The 13506-nt window shown below is 45.4% G+C and overlaps 1 protein-coding gene across 4 annotated transcripts in view; it reads left to right on the top strand.

Annotated features, from left to right (window-relative positions):
• The window catches only part of LOC131881232 (SH3 domain-containing kinase-binding protein 1-like), a 105717-nt gene extending 92289 nt beyond the window's left edge, over positions 1–13428 (top strand). Inside the window, exons 2-10 of one of the 4 annotated variants that reach the window (XM_059228037.1) lie at positions 150–209; positions 6470–6896; positions 6975–7412; positions 9836–10053; positions 10255–10947; positions 11109–11354; positions 11462–11972; positions 12044–12543; positions 12614–13428. In XM_059228037.1, the coding sequence (XP_059084020.1) occupies positions 6488–6896; positions 6975–7412; positions 9836–10053; positions 10255–10947; positions 11109–11354; positions 11462–11972; positions 12044–12543; positions 12614–12766 (3168 nt within the window). In that variant the 5' untranslated portion in view covers positions 150–209; positions 6470–6487 and the 3' untranslated portion in view covers positions 12767–13428. Of the gene's footprint in view, positions 1–51; positions 210–3693; positions 4330–6469; positions 6897–6974; positions 7413–9835; positions 10054–10254; positions 10948–11108; positions 11355–11461; positions 11973–12043; positions 12544–12613 lie in introns of those variants that run through there. The other 3 variants (XM_059228036.1, XM_059228034.1, XM_059228035.1) reach the window with 3 other exon arrangements.
• The last annotated feature ends 78 nt before the right edge of the window (positions 13429–13506 follow it).

The raw sequence follows: 13506 nt of genomic DNA, 5'->3' as shown, positions 1-13506 counted from the left end.
GATCACGTTCATATTACTTTGGATTATAACTTCATTTCATATTTATTCCAGTGGACGTGGAAGTTGAATTTGATTACGATGCCGAATTACCGGATGAGTTGACCATTCGAAGTGGTCAGCTCATTACGGATGTCAAACAGATGGATGGTGGATGGTGGGAGGGAACTCTGAAAGGCAAAAGAGGCGTCTTCCCCGACAATTTTGTCAAGGTAAGCTGTCTTAAACCACTTCCCCGACCAAGAAACGACCACGCTCAAAGTGACCTAGATATGACGCCCACGGCTCAAGGGAGGACAAGCACGTCCAAGGATGTTTCTAAATTGCATTTGAAACAGCTAGATTGGCTTTCTCCCCTCATACCTTCCTGCTCTTGGGGTTATTGTTTAGATTAACCGTTAATCGCAACTGCAAACGCTCGGGGACATGTTCTTAACGAGTTGTTAGTCATCGACAGAGACAAGGATGATATCTACTAGTTCTATTCAAGAGAACTGCCAATACTAGTAAAGAAATAACAGGATTTGGCATAAACTATTACTCCTTCTTCTCAAATAAATCGAGCTAATGTAAGCCAGCCAACACGATCGTTTTCCTTCGCAGCATTTTTCCCAGTAATCGTCAGCTGGTTTTCGTTTTTTTCGTCTTTACACGAACATGTACGGACGCACACAGACGACAGCTCCAACATTCATTCGGGTATGTACGGATTGCACACTTGATAAGCCGGCTTATTTCTAGACGACGACTACCGTTGACTTCCTGAATGGTCAATTAGTGTGCAAGAGAGATCCGTGAAGGGGAGGGAAGAAAACTTCTCTGGCTTCTTCTTTGGACTAAATCTGAGGGAGAGAGAGATGATTGTCGGTCGTGGCGTAATCCGATACATATATTTATTTATGTGCGTAGGGACGTACGTACATACCTCTTCGGCGTTTCTTCCTCCGTGTGACATTTGTGTGTCGTTGCCCAGAATAATGTTGTGAAACGTGCGACACCTCAACGATTCCGGACTAAGTAATGTCAGTGTTCCTGTTTTTTGCCCTTGGAGCTTGATGAGAATCGATCTTGAGAAGCACGGGAAGTCTTTAGATGCATCATCACTGGCTCCATTGTTTGTTTGCCAGTGGCTCAGTCGTTTATTGTAGTGATATTTCGGAATGGAGGGACGTTGGAGGGTAGTTTTCGTTGATCCCGCATTGGTCAATTACCGTTGATCGTGTCCACTTTTACCATTGAGAGCCGTTTCGTTTGTGCTCTTCTATCGAGGACTCGTTTCGTTAATCGCTTCTCGAGTTTACTCGTCATCCCATCATGGCGTAAGATCATTTGTTTCATGTGAAATAGAGACGAGCTTTGTCGAATATCATCTTTCTCCGTCTAACATAAACCAGACTCCCCATGAAACGAGTTGCAATAATATTGGACGATAATTGAAGTCTGTCTCTCTCAAAGACGTAAGGACGAAGTGTGCAATTCAAACAAACTATTGGGTTGTACGTACATCTCACAAGTATTGCCGACGATCCCAAGATATTTGGAAAAGAAGGAGAGAACGATAAAGAGAGTGGGGGAGAGGGATCGAGTTTCGTGTTATTGCACCGAGAATGGCAATGTTTGCTTGGGATGGGAAATTCGTTCACATTCACCAGATTCGGCACCAACGTGCTATGGCTAGTAGCTTCCACTCGCTATCATTTGTCGAGAAGTTGAAACCCCGGGAAATGCCCTCTTGCTATTTCCAAATACTGCATGGCAAGATGTGGAAAACGGTTGAAGTGTGCCAATTTTTGACCGATTGTCCCTCTCTCTCTCTAGTATCACCATTTCACAATACACCAGTATTAAATTGATGGCCACGTTGCGAGATGTGACAAAAAGATGATATCCTTGAAGAGAAAGGAATTTACTCCTCTGAGTGGGAAGTGGCTTCCAAATGACTTTGGCAAATCAACCCTTCTTCGGTGTTCTTATTCATTGGTTTCAATGACCTCTGCCGTTAGCCCTCCTAGAGCTTGACTTTTCCAATCAAAACAACAGCAACAACCACCACCACACCAGCAATATTATTGTCACGGTTATCACCCCTATCATTTTATCCCCGTGATCTTACGAGAGCTGATGGTCCGGCAAACTAGATCTAACGGTGTTGGTAGGTTCAGCTCATTCGAAAATGGTCGAACTTGTGCTACCACCTTGATCCACTATACCCAGAAGACACAAACACACAAACACACACACACTTCGACCTACACTTCAAGGCAACCTCTTTGTACCGTTCTGAAGGACTGCGTCGATGTGAAGCCTAACATTTTTTGGCATAAACTGCATCAGGGGAACTCGACGTGTTTGGTTCGCCCTTTCCGAGAATTTTGGCCTAGTTTAATGAATACTTGTTTTCTCTTCAAGGCGAATTCACAGCTTGAGCAGCGATGGCCGAACGATCACTTTGAAACAATGAGCTTTGGGGATTTGCCTCTGATTACTATCGATCAGGGTTTTGTTCTCCATTTGTCATGACTTGAAAGAGATCGTCCGTCCATGAAGAGACATCTCTCAATTTGTGACAACTTGTGAGAGTCTGTTTCAAAGATCCTCTCAAAAAGTGAGCAAGTCAACACGATCTGATAAACGAAATAGAGGCGAAAACCTTAGTCCCCCATTAGTTACAAGCGCACTGAGTGGATCTTTTGACTTTGTTGGAAACTTCTTCAGAACCGGCCCGAAATTGGTAGTTACATTCCGATTCTTGACATAATCGAGATTGAACATTTTCCACGGAATGCTCTTCTGAGTACAGACTCTTATTCGCGGGAGCATGCTTTGATAACCAATGATCACCAACAGCTACATTAAAGAGTCAGAGCATTTCGATCCATTCATCGGAAACACCGTTCCAATTAAAGCATGTGCCTCAAAGTGCATTTATCCAATGACCCACGCCTCAAACCGAATGTCAGAGCTGACGAGGATGACGCATCAGAAACAAGGTTTACTGCCTTAATCATGCTTACCTCCCGTTTCAAAGTGCCAAAAGGATGAAGGGATTGTCACCATCATCATCCTATGCTAAATAGCTGTGACAAAAACGCCAGCACGCTCGTTAGGAGGCAACGAGAATTTCATTGGCAAGCCCCACTAACAAGTGCTCGAAAACCAGCCGGATTCAGAGAGAGAGAGAGAGAGAGAGAGAGATTCATTCCTCTGTCTAAATGCGATTGTCAGGGGGATTGAATCCGGCATCGCCCGGTGTAATCGTTGTCATTACAAACAGTGGCAGGGAGGAGGCCAACCTACTCCATGTACAACAACTCTGAACGTACCTAGGTACACACAATCCAGTAGAAGTAGTGGTAGTATGTAGTAGGTAAAGCTCTACATTGAAGGCTCTCCTCGGTCTTCATCGAGTGTGTCACTTTTGCTCCACTTGGTTGAATCGTTTCTGATATGAACAAGAACGCGAAGCAAGCTGTTGCTTGAGGAAAGAGTACATGAGTGTGGCCTGGACAGGAAAAAATAATGCCATTTGGTGACTGCTTTTGGAGGGAGATCCACTGGCCTCCCACGTTCTCAAATTTCAAAAGCGTTTGTCTTTCAAGCCGAAAGAAATAGAAAACAGTCCATTCATTCATTCAATGTTTGATTAGTCCTCGTACCAAGTGCCGTCCGACCACTCTGTCGACTTAAGTGGTGCTCACCAGGAGAAATACGATGCCCGCATCGGATATGCGGGCCCTGCCTCGCCAAGAACATGAAGCGTTATGTGTGTATAGCGACCCCAATCGACCCCAATCCCAAGTGAGGGTCTATCAAGTGAACAAGAATGACCCCCGACTCTATTGTCAATGTGCTGTGCATCGGAAACAAAAGCAAAATGTGAATAACCATCATCAACAACAACAACAACAGCAGCAGCAGAGGCGACTTGGGTCGTCCTCGAGTCCAGTACTAAAGCGTCAAACGAGTCTTTTGTCTTTGCTCTCGCTGAAAAGCCTCAATCGCAAGTCCGTGTCGAGATGTTCCTCGTTGAAGACGAACGAACCCGAGGATGCGCCGCCTCAGACCTCAAGATTTTCGTCTAGTGTGAAGTTGTTGAAGCCCTTCTTGTCTTTAGACTATTCCAAGAAGCGTTGGGCTGGGTCGTGCGATACAGGGCTCAATTGTGACCACATTGTTCATTTGCGAGGCTTTCAGAGACGGGGAACGGTCTACCACAACCAAAATCCTCACCAGCCTTTGAGAACGAGTGCCTCTACATCCACGTTATTGATTGGGAACAACCATCTTAGTCTACCTCAAGAAATTGCAACTACCTGCGATCGAAAACTCGAGGTAATAGTGATTTCTTTTCAAATAGCAGATATTACCCGAGTTGTGAAGGTCAAGAGGAGAAGATGGGTTCATCGAGCCAATAGAACCAAGGTCATTCCTCTACGGTATGTCCTTGTCTTCGAGGTACTAACCTTCTACCTATCTATCCCTTGTCCTTATAATTAGGGTCCAAAACACCGGCCTGCCGTCCGTGATTTAATTGTTACCTGGATGGATGCTTTGATAAATACTTTATGGTATTGGATCTTGACGTGAATACACGAGCCTTTCTCCTCTTTAGCCATACAGACAGGACCAGAATTTCCTTCTCAGCTGAATCGCCTCCCGCTCGACTTCGAATTTCATTCTGAGGCCTCATGTGCTTGAATGATCATCCATCATCGTCCAGTTCAAGCCATGGGCCAAGGCAGTTTAACACGTGTCCAGGCCCTGAGTGTTGACCAGAATTTGCCCGCTTCGAATATAGTAACATCGCCGTTACCCTCACCCAAATCTAGCGTGAACTGGTCCTCTTGTTGTCGTAGTCTAAGCTCGAAGTTATTAAAAGCCAGCAGCTATTCACCATCCCCGAATGATGGCCATCAACGACCAGAAGGTGCTCTGTTTTCCTCTTCTCCTCCTCCTCCTCCTCTGCGGTTTCATCCAACAAACCCGTTAGCATCATCATCATCATCGTCGTCGTCGTCGCCTTTCCCACTTACGTTCGTCAGTGGTGCGTCCTCCGGGTGCAGTTTTATTCGCCTTTGGTTACTCTCTCCTATGTTTGGTTGTTACCAGTGGTGCTTTGGATTGCCTGTCCGAGAAAAACTTGATCATGACAGGCAACAAGATAGGCCGGAACAAATTGAGAATGAGGTTACTGTTTCGGCGAGTAATTGTGACCAAGGAAACAACAACGTCAACGATGACGACGACGATGGTGTTGTCGTCGAAGACGCCATGGAGCTTTTGGATGTAGAGGATCATGCTGTCATATTGACTTATGATGAGATGATCGCGATATCTCGTGACCAAAGCCAACTAGTACATGACGATATTGGTCCTAGTTGGCAGAAAGACACATTTCCCTCTCGTCGGAAGTATTTGCATCCCGTTTTGCCCAATTTCGTTTTGCCAGATGATGTCGTGGCTGAACATCATCACATCGTGCAGACCCGACTGAAACGGTTGTCGCCGATTATTCCTACCAAGAAGGTATGCACATGAAGTTCTTTCTGTCTTCATATTTTATATAAATCAAGAAATGCTAGTCCCAGAATAGAAACTCTGACGCCTTATGGGAATTCAGATTAGCCCCAATCGAGAAGAAAAAAAGCCGTCATGATATGAAGACAATCCCACCCCTGAAACGTTAATTGGTTTTACTTAAATGATCTGGCACCGAGAAGGTGCTCGCGCATCATCTGGTGGTTTGTGGATGTACCTCGGTGGCTTGAGAACGATTCTTACTTCTTTTGTGCGAGCGACTCCTATCTAGCTTCGTTTGGAATGAGAAAAATGAAAATCGATCGAATTGAGTTTTGGTTGGCTTGAGTAACGGCTGAACTTGGTCTGATATTTCATACGGTTCGTGTCGTCCTTGAGAGGCCATATTTTTGCCGTGGATGCCTGTCTCGTGATTTGGGGACTGGGGTATCCAAATTATGATTGATAAAGATGGACTCGTCAGGAGAAGCGAGGATGTGGGAAGTGTATTTACACACTTTGAGTTGAAGATGTCTAATTGAAGCCAATTGGCGACGATTGTCTTCTACTGTCTTGCCTTCGCTCAGACCTCAAGGTGACTTCTGTTCACCTTTTGGCAAATTCCCGAGGACAAGGATTGTCATGATATTTGAAACGACGAGAGAAAAATCACCTCAACAGGACATTGCCATTTTCAGGGCCAAATTCTGAGAACCATTAGGCTCAATTAGATTCAATAAATTAAGCTAGTCCTGTGTCATTCCTGAACTCCCTTGACAACCGTTGGCATTTAGTTTTGTCCCCCTTAATCTTTCGGGGTTTTGTAGATCTTGCTTCAATTTTGTTGGTTTTTGTCAGTAAAAGTACCAGTAACTGAACATGACTCGAAACATGATAAGTAATTGTTTGATGAAAACAATGATGCACTAAACATTGTCCCCTTGCTTGTTTTCAGGTCGTCTCCAAGAGCGATATGAAGGCTCAACAGAAGCCCTCGTTAAGCCTCTCCTCGTCGGTGGACGATGGTCTCAATGACGACGAATCCGATGATATTGACAGTGAAGTGAAACTCCGACCCAAACTTCAGACCTCCTCGAGTAAATCGGGGCCCATCGCCAAACGCCAATGTCGAGTCCTGTTTTCCTACGCACCCGCTCATGAGGACGAACTGGAATTGCAAATGGATGAAGTCATCGACTTCTTAGGTGAGGTCGAGGACGGATGGTGGCGAGGAGCGTTAAACGGAAAAACGGGCGTGTTCCCATCAAATTTCGTGGAGATGGTCAATTCCCCGGGGACTGGGGAACCCTCGCTCAAAACGCCTCCAGCCGTGGAAAACATTCTGGAGAGCAAAAACAAAAAGAACGATCCAAATCTGAAAGGTGATTGATTGGAATTGAACAGGGTTTAATTGGATCTGTGGCGAAATAACTTTCTCTTTTTTATTTTCTTACATTCAGAACCTGCCCGAGTAGACATTGTCGAGGCCAGTCGAGCCAAGATATCCAATCTGATACAAGAGGCCGAATCGAAAGCCAAGCCAGGTCGACTTCCTATTTCAGCTTTCGAGAACAAACCCAGTAACAGTGCATCACCTAAAAAGGAAGCTCAGTCTCGACCTTCATTTGCCTTGGGGCTGGTGGCATCCTTAGGGGGCGGCAAGACTAACGTGACCCCGGTCTCTGCTGTGAACACCGTTGTCATCGAGAATCACAACCTGCTCAAGAAGAGCACTAAACCGGCCTCGAATGATCCTGCTCAGCACCCTCTGAAAGGAGCAGAACGTCGTCAATCTCCCCTTGGGAGAGAATCCAATCCTGATCTCAAGAATTCGACGTCATCGACGTCGTCCAACAATGTCAGCAATATCAGTGCCCCCAGACTTCCTCCCAAACCAGGTAAGATTAATGTTGAAAAAAAGTCCCCAGTTTTATGAAATCTAAAATGTTGTTTATAACAACATTTGTCCTTTTCTATTTGCTCACGCACTGACAGTGAACTTTTTTTGAAATTGTCCTCACTTGACTTAGTTCTTACTACCAGTTCTCCAGAGAAACCTTTATTTTTCAAAATCATGTCGGCGTCAAATATGGCATTGATTCTTTTCTTATTTAATTACATTCGCTAGATAGACCGCATTTCAACCGCATGCCGCCTTAAGACCTTTAAACAATATGCCACTCTTTTTTTCCTATAATGATCTATATGCTTTGTCTTGACCTTCACCCTGAAATTTCTAGTTCCTCGCACCTTCTCCTGCTCCAAAGGCAATCTAAGTTCCAATCGTAAATCCTTCGTCCAATCCTCAAAAAAGACCCTAAATTCAATACCTCCACCTGCAACTCCAAAACCTCTCCCAAAATTTCAATTAGAAGAAATGTCATTTCCGTTGCAAACCCCAATCCATCGAGTGGATCAGAATCGCTTAGCTCAATCAGAACATCAGCTAGAATTCCATCTCTCATGGGATCATTCGTCCGCGTCAGCCGGTCATTTCGTATCCCATGGGTCTGAAATCTCGGAACCTCGTCGCAAACGAGGTTTTTTCCGCAGACTCTCCATGAGCCTTAGATCTTTGACCACAACGAGAAGGTCTCGGGCCGTTTCTCTTCGGAAGCATCACGAGAAGTGGGCCGATGATTCGATATCGATGACATCATTGCCGCAATCTGAGAAGCGTCGAAGTAGTACAACCTCACTCAAAGGCCTATTCCAAAAGATCTCGCCTTCGAAATGGATTGGGAATAGATCATCGACGTTCAATCTTCAATCACAAGAATCTATTATCCATGAGAAGGCTAGCCAAGCTGCAAGTTTACCCTTTCTTTTCGATTTGCCGAACAAATCCCGAAGGCGACCCAGGCCGCATTTAAACTCGTTGCCACACTCCAAAATCCGCCGCTTCCAAACTCTCCCAGATTTACAGACCTCATTTACAAGGAATGAAATTTTAAATCAAAGCCGGGGTTGTAAATCCAGCCCTCGTCGAAACTCTCGAGAGAGCATCAAACCGGCTTGGAGGGCTCTATGTGCGTCTTTTGGGGACCTTGGGAGTAATACGAGTGGATCCACCGAAAGTTTTGATTATTACATTATGAATGGCAGACAAAATCGAGCCATCCGACAAGGTTCACCTACCCTTCCGACAAAATATCAATTCAAATTCTGTTATGAACCCGAAAGATACCAAGTCCCAAGGCATCGTCGAAATGAAGGAAAGCTTTTGGGCCTGGAAACCAGACCTTTGGTAATACACAGATCAATTTGTTGGGGATTATCGTGGTCTCAGGGATTTTTGAAAACTACCTTAGACATGACATAAGTGTCGAGACGGGCTGAGACCATGACTATATTTTATGGGGTGAGATGTTCAAGGTTATCGTGATTAGCAAGCACTGCCCGCAACATCTAAAGGTCAAACGACGCTGATACTGGAAGCTGAATGTTTGAGGTCTGGTTTCCAGGCATGACAAGTTTTTCCCAATTCAGTCCCAAAAATGGGATTGGGACTGGACTTTCATCCAAGTTCCCCAAGAGTCAGTTCCAAATCAATTTCCAAATGCCCCATCACAAATGTTTGGGTATTTCGGGAACGCTGGCAACGCCGAAGTCGTCAATGATTATGAGGTTCCTTGATATCAAAATGTTGTAAATAGACACGTACACACCTGCGAAAAAGGCCGATAAGACAGGCAATGCTGTGGCTTATCTCTCGTCCCTGTCCGTAAATGTGTTTTATTTGGGTGTCTTATCTACTCAAAACCTGAATCTCGGTTGCTCTGCCGTTCCTAAATAAAGGTCGTTCCAACCTCTTTTATTAAACACTTGTGCTCTCTGCGCTTTTTTGCTGTCATTATTGTTCAATTGAAGAGACCACGGAAGCGTCAGGTCCGATTCCAAGGCGCTTTAACGTCTTCGTCAAAGCCCTTCTTGGCCTGTGGCTTGACTGAGTCTTGCTCCGTGATTCTTGTCGAACTGTGTTTTGACTCAGGGACTCCACTTCCACTTAATCTTCCCGATTTAATCAACAAATGTGCTACTAATCCAAGAAACTTGAGAGTTTCAGTGTTGAAACACACCCACCAAGCTGTGAATTGCGTACTTGGTGCCTGCTGAGTTATCTGCAGAAATGCCAAGGTTGAAAAGTAAGAATCATGCAAAAACGATAGTTTTGTGGGCAATTTGTTCCACTTGTAGTCATTTCTGGCCAAGTATTTATCTCGATTGGCCTTGGGGGCGAAAACTCCTCGGCACAAACACATGTGTAAGTGTTATTCATGGATACCCTCCTACTTTATTTTTGCTACTTTCTCTCTTTCAGTCAAAGAACAGTGTGTCGTCCAGTTTCCGTACACAGCCTTAAATGAGGATGAGCTGACCTTGGCCGAAGGGCAGGTTGTCTCGATCATCACAAAGGAGGTGGAGGATAAGGGCTGGTGGAAGGGTGAATTAGAGGGGAAGGTGGGCGTGTTTCCGGACAATTTCGTCAAGCTTCTCCCTTCCTCTGGAACGAATACCACCAATGGATCTTTCGAAGAGGTAAGAAAGCAGATTGTTTTCAAGAATACAAGGTCCAAGTTTACAAGTACGTATTTCCTTTCTTGGAACGAAATATGCGTCCAAGTGTTACCTGAACTCATTTTTCGCACCTTTGGGTTTCATTTCTTGGAAAGGGTGCCGTAACCTTTTTGGCCTTATCATGGATAATGACTCATTCGGATTTGTTATCCGTTCCTGTAGCTCGGCGTCAAGGCTCCAAATGCTCTAAAGAAGCCTCAAAGGCCCCCCGGAAGTCCGACCTTGAAGAGCAATCAGCAGAAAAAGTCAGGAGGAGGGGGAGGGTCATCCTCCACCCAAAACGCAAGACAAATGGAGAGAAAGCTCAGTTCCACTTCATCCTCCATGGACGAGAATTCTCGGGGAAGCCGAGAGCAATTGGACGAGCCCGATGTGAGCCTGCCCGCCCCTAAGAAAGTGATTACCTCGTCAGTGCGGGAGCGATCCAAAAGGCTGTTCAATACCAGCAAGGATAACCTGAACTCGGGCCCAGATTCGTCCAAGAGGAATTCGTTCGGCAAGGCCAATCCACCTCCAAGACCGAAACCTCCATCGGCTTCAGCCAAACCTGTCGCTTCAACGCCAACGGCGCCCGCCACGGTGGCCAATATCAAACCCATTTCCTCTACTTTCAACAAGGTGACTGCGGCTGTGACCTCGAAATTAGCGGGATCAGTAGGACACAAAGCCCAAGGCTTGCCGAGCTCCGCTAACCGACATCAAAGCCTACCTGTGACTGCCCAAGAAACCATGGGTGTTCTATTGGACAACGAATTGGATTGTGTGGAACGCAATGAACGATTGGCCCATCCGACGGCAGGAAGAGCCAAGGCTCCCAAAAGGCGCCCGCCCTCCTCGATTTTCGTCAAAGAAGCCGTAAGTTGTGGCTACTTTATTATTGATAAATATGCCTTGGGGTTTGATGTTGGTTCTGGTGTTTTGATTTTGTGTTATTTTGGTTTTCTTTCGTTTTCGAATTGTGCCTGGTTTCGTTTGTTTCACGTTTTTGGCATGTTTTGTGTGATATTGAATTCCAGAAGGCCAACGATGACGTCTTCGAAACGATGATCGTCCCGGAGACGCCGGACTCTTCGCTAGGCGGCGATGACTTGTCCGAGAGCTCTTCTAGTAAAGACAAAGAGACCCTAAGTAAATCCTTGGACAGTGGTTTAAGTGTGGATTGTCGTGATCCGTCGCCCACGTCCCAACTCGTCCCTCCTGATCAATCTCGGGAAGCCAACAAAAGTCGGCTTTCATTCAAGTTGGTCAGAAAACAAGTGAAGGTAGAGAGGACGTGATCTTAATGTAGAACTCGTTGGCAATCTGTCGGAGGTGGTGAAGTGCTACAAAGAACAGTATGGTTTTACTAACCAATGCTGATCTTTTCCAGGATGTTCTGGGTGGTTTGACCAATGGGAGTCATTCCTCATCCTCTTCAGATTCGTTGCAAAAGCAGAAGTCCAATGAGGATCTCACCAAAGCCAGTCCACCCAAGGATTCGGTCAAAATGGCTTCAGCCAAAAAGCAGCCGCCTCCAAAACCACCCGTGTCCGTTTCGGCAACTGTTGTTGTACCTGCGACCGTTCTAACCACGGCCAATCCGGAAAACAACAAAGGTGAGCGGATTATCGCACCCAAAGTCGAGGAGACCGAGAAGCCCTTCTGGTTAGAGGAATTGAGTCGGAAGCAGGCCAACCGGAAGAGTCTTTTGAAAGAGCAGCAACACAACAATCACCCATCCCACCAGAGCAACAATTCCAGTGGTATTAACAGTAGCGAGCATGCGAGCAATAAATCAAAAGAAAATGAGGCTCCCACCGATACCAACAACCATGGAGCACCTCTTGTTCCCGAGAACAAGCCCGTTATTCCCGTTAAGCCCAGTCAGATCAAGGACGATGGTAAGGATTCGATCGTCTGATTGCCTTGACACTATCGGTTGAACTGGATCTGATCTTCCTTTGTATTTCAGTTTCGAGTCGAAAATCCATCTTCTTGTCCAGTGTGAAACGGCCCTCGTCCTTGACCAATCATCCCAACCCCGAGCCCAAGTCTTTGGTGACCACCACAACAACCGGCTCGATAGATTTATCCTCGCAATTAGCACACACACCACCAGCTTCGTCTTCGACGTCTTCCTCCACCACCTGTGGATCGACCACATCCGTGACCACATCTTGTTCATCCACCACGAGCTCAGTGACTTCCTCGCCGGAGAAAGTGCCCCAAAATCATCGCGGTTCTTTAGAAAAGCCGTTGGTTTCTCATGTCGAAACGAATCCCAAGGTGGTGTCAAAAGAATCCAAAGCCGCAGATAACGACACCCATCGGCCGTGGACCAAGTCTTCCTCGGTGAAGATTGAGGACTCGAAGCGCGTCAAAAAGACCAGAGATTCCGTTGACAATGGCGTTTTGGCAGCAAAACCTGACTCGGATTTGGATGATCTGGAGAAGTTAGCTTTGATTGATAGGGTTAGTATTGTTCTTTTGTTGATCATTCTCTTAGCTGAGCGCTTTAATATCGAATAGACTCCAACTTCAGGTCCGTCGGCTGGAAGAAGTGGTGAAAATGATGGAACTCACGCACAAATCCGAAATGTCCAACATGATGAGCGAGTTGCAAACGGAGCGTGAAACGCGGTCCAATTTGGAGAAAGAACTCGAGCGATTCATCCGGACATCATCCATTGTTTAAACCCGAGATTGACGCCGAAGCATGCAGTGCAATTGGACTAACCATACCCGTTATTCTCTTTTTCGACATAATTACTACTTCTTGTACTACCGCTAGAAAGTATCATCGATACTTCTACTACTACTATTATTGCTGCTGCTACTAGGTACTACCAACACTACTACTATTACTACCACTACTATTACTACTACTACTACTTACCATTTGTATGTTCACTAGGTCTAGTCAGGCAAGTGTGCTTGTTGTATGAGTCTGACTACCAATTAACCGCTTTTAAGACTAGCTTCAGATTGTGATGATCAATGAACCAGATGCAGATAATTCTGGGCAAAAATGAAGAAAAGCTAACATTACCGCTCTTCGTTCCACTGATATCCATACATATATCAAATCCAAGCCTTTGGATGAAATGTCTCAAAGTATTTTCCTTGCATTTCCAAGTTTCAAGTACATTGATATTTTTCCCCCGACTTCGATCGTCTCTGACGTGCAACCATTCCAACTATTACAATGCCTTTTTCCTATTTCATCACGCTAATTGGGATCGCATCTGACTTGTTCAGATCCATGATCACGGTGTGTCTCATTTTTGTACATTGAGATCCTCTCCCAAGGACTTGAAGCGAAATACAAATCTAGAGTCACCCAGTGTCCAAACCGTTTCCAATTGCTTATTTATTTATTTATTCACTCTCTCAAACATTGGTCTGTATTTTTTGTATCGTTTTCCATCAATCCAA

Source organism: Tigriopus californicus, chromosome 5 (assembly GCF_007210705.1).
Source record: "Tigriopus californicus strain San Diego chromosome 5, Tcal_SD_v2.1, whole genome shotgun sequence".
Taxonomy (NCBI): domain Eukaryota; kingdom Metazoa; phylum Arthropoda; class Copepoda; order Harpacticoida; family Harpacticidae; genus Tigriopus; species Tigriopus californicus.
This window is presented reverse-complemented; position numbering and strand designations above follow the sequence as displayed.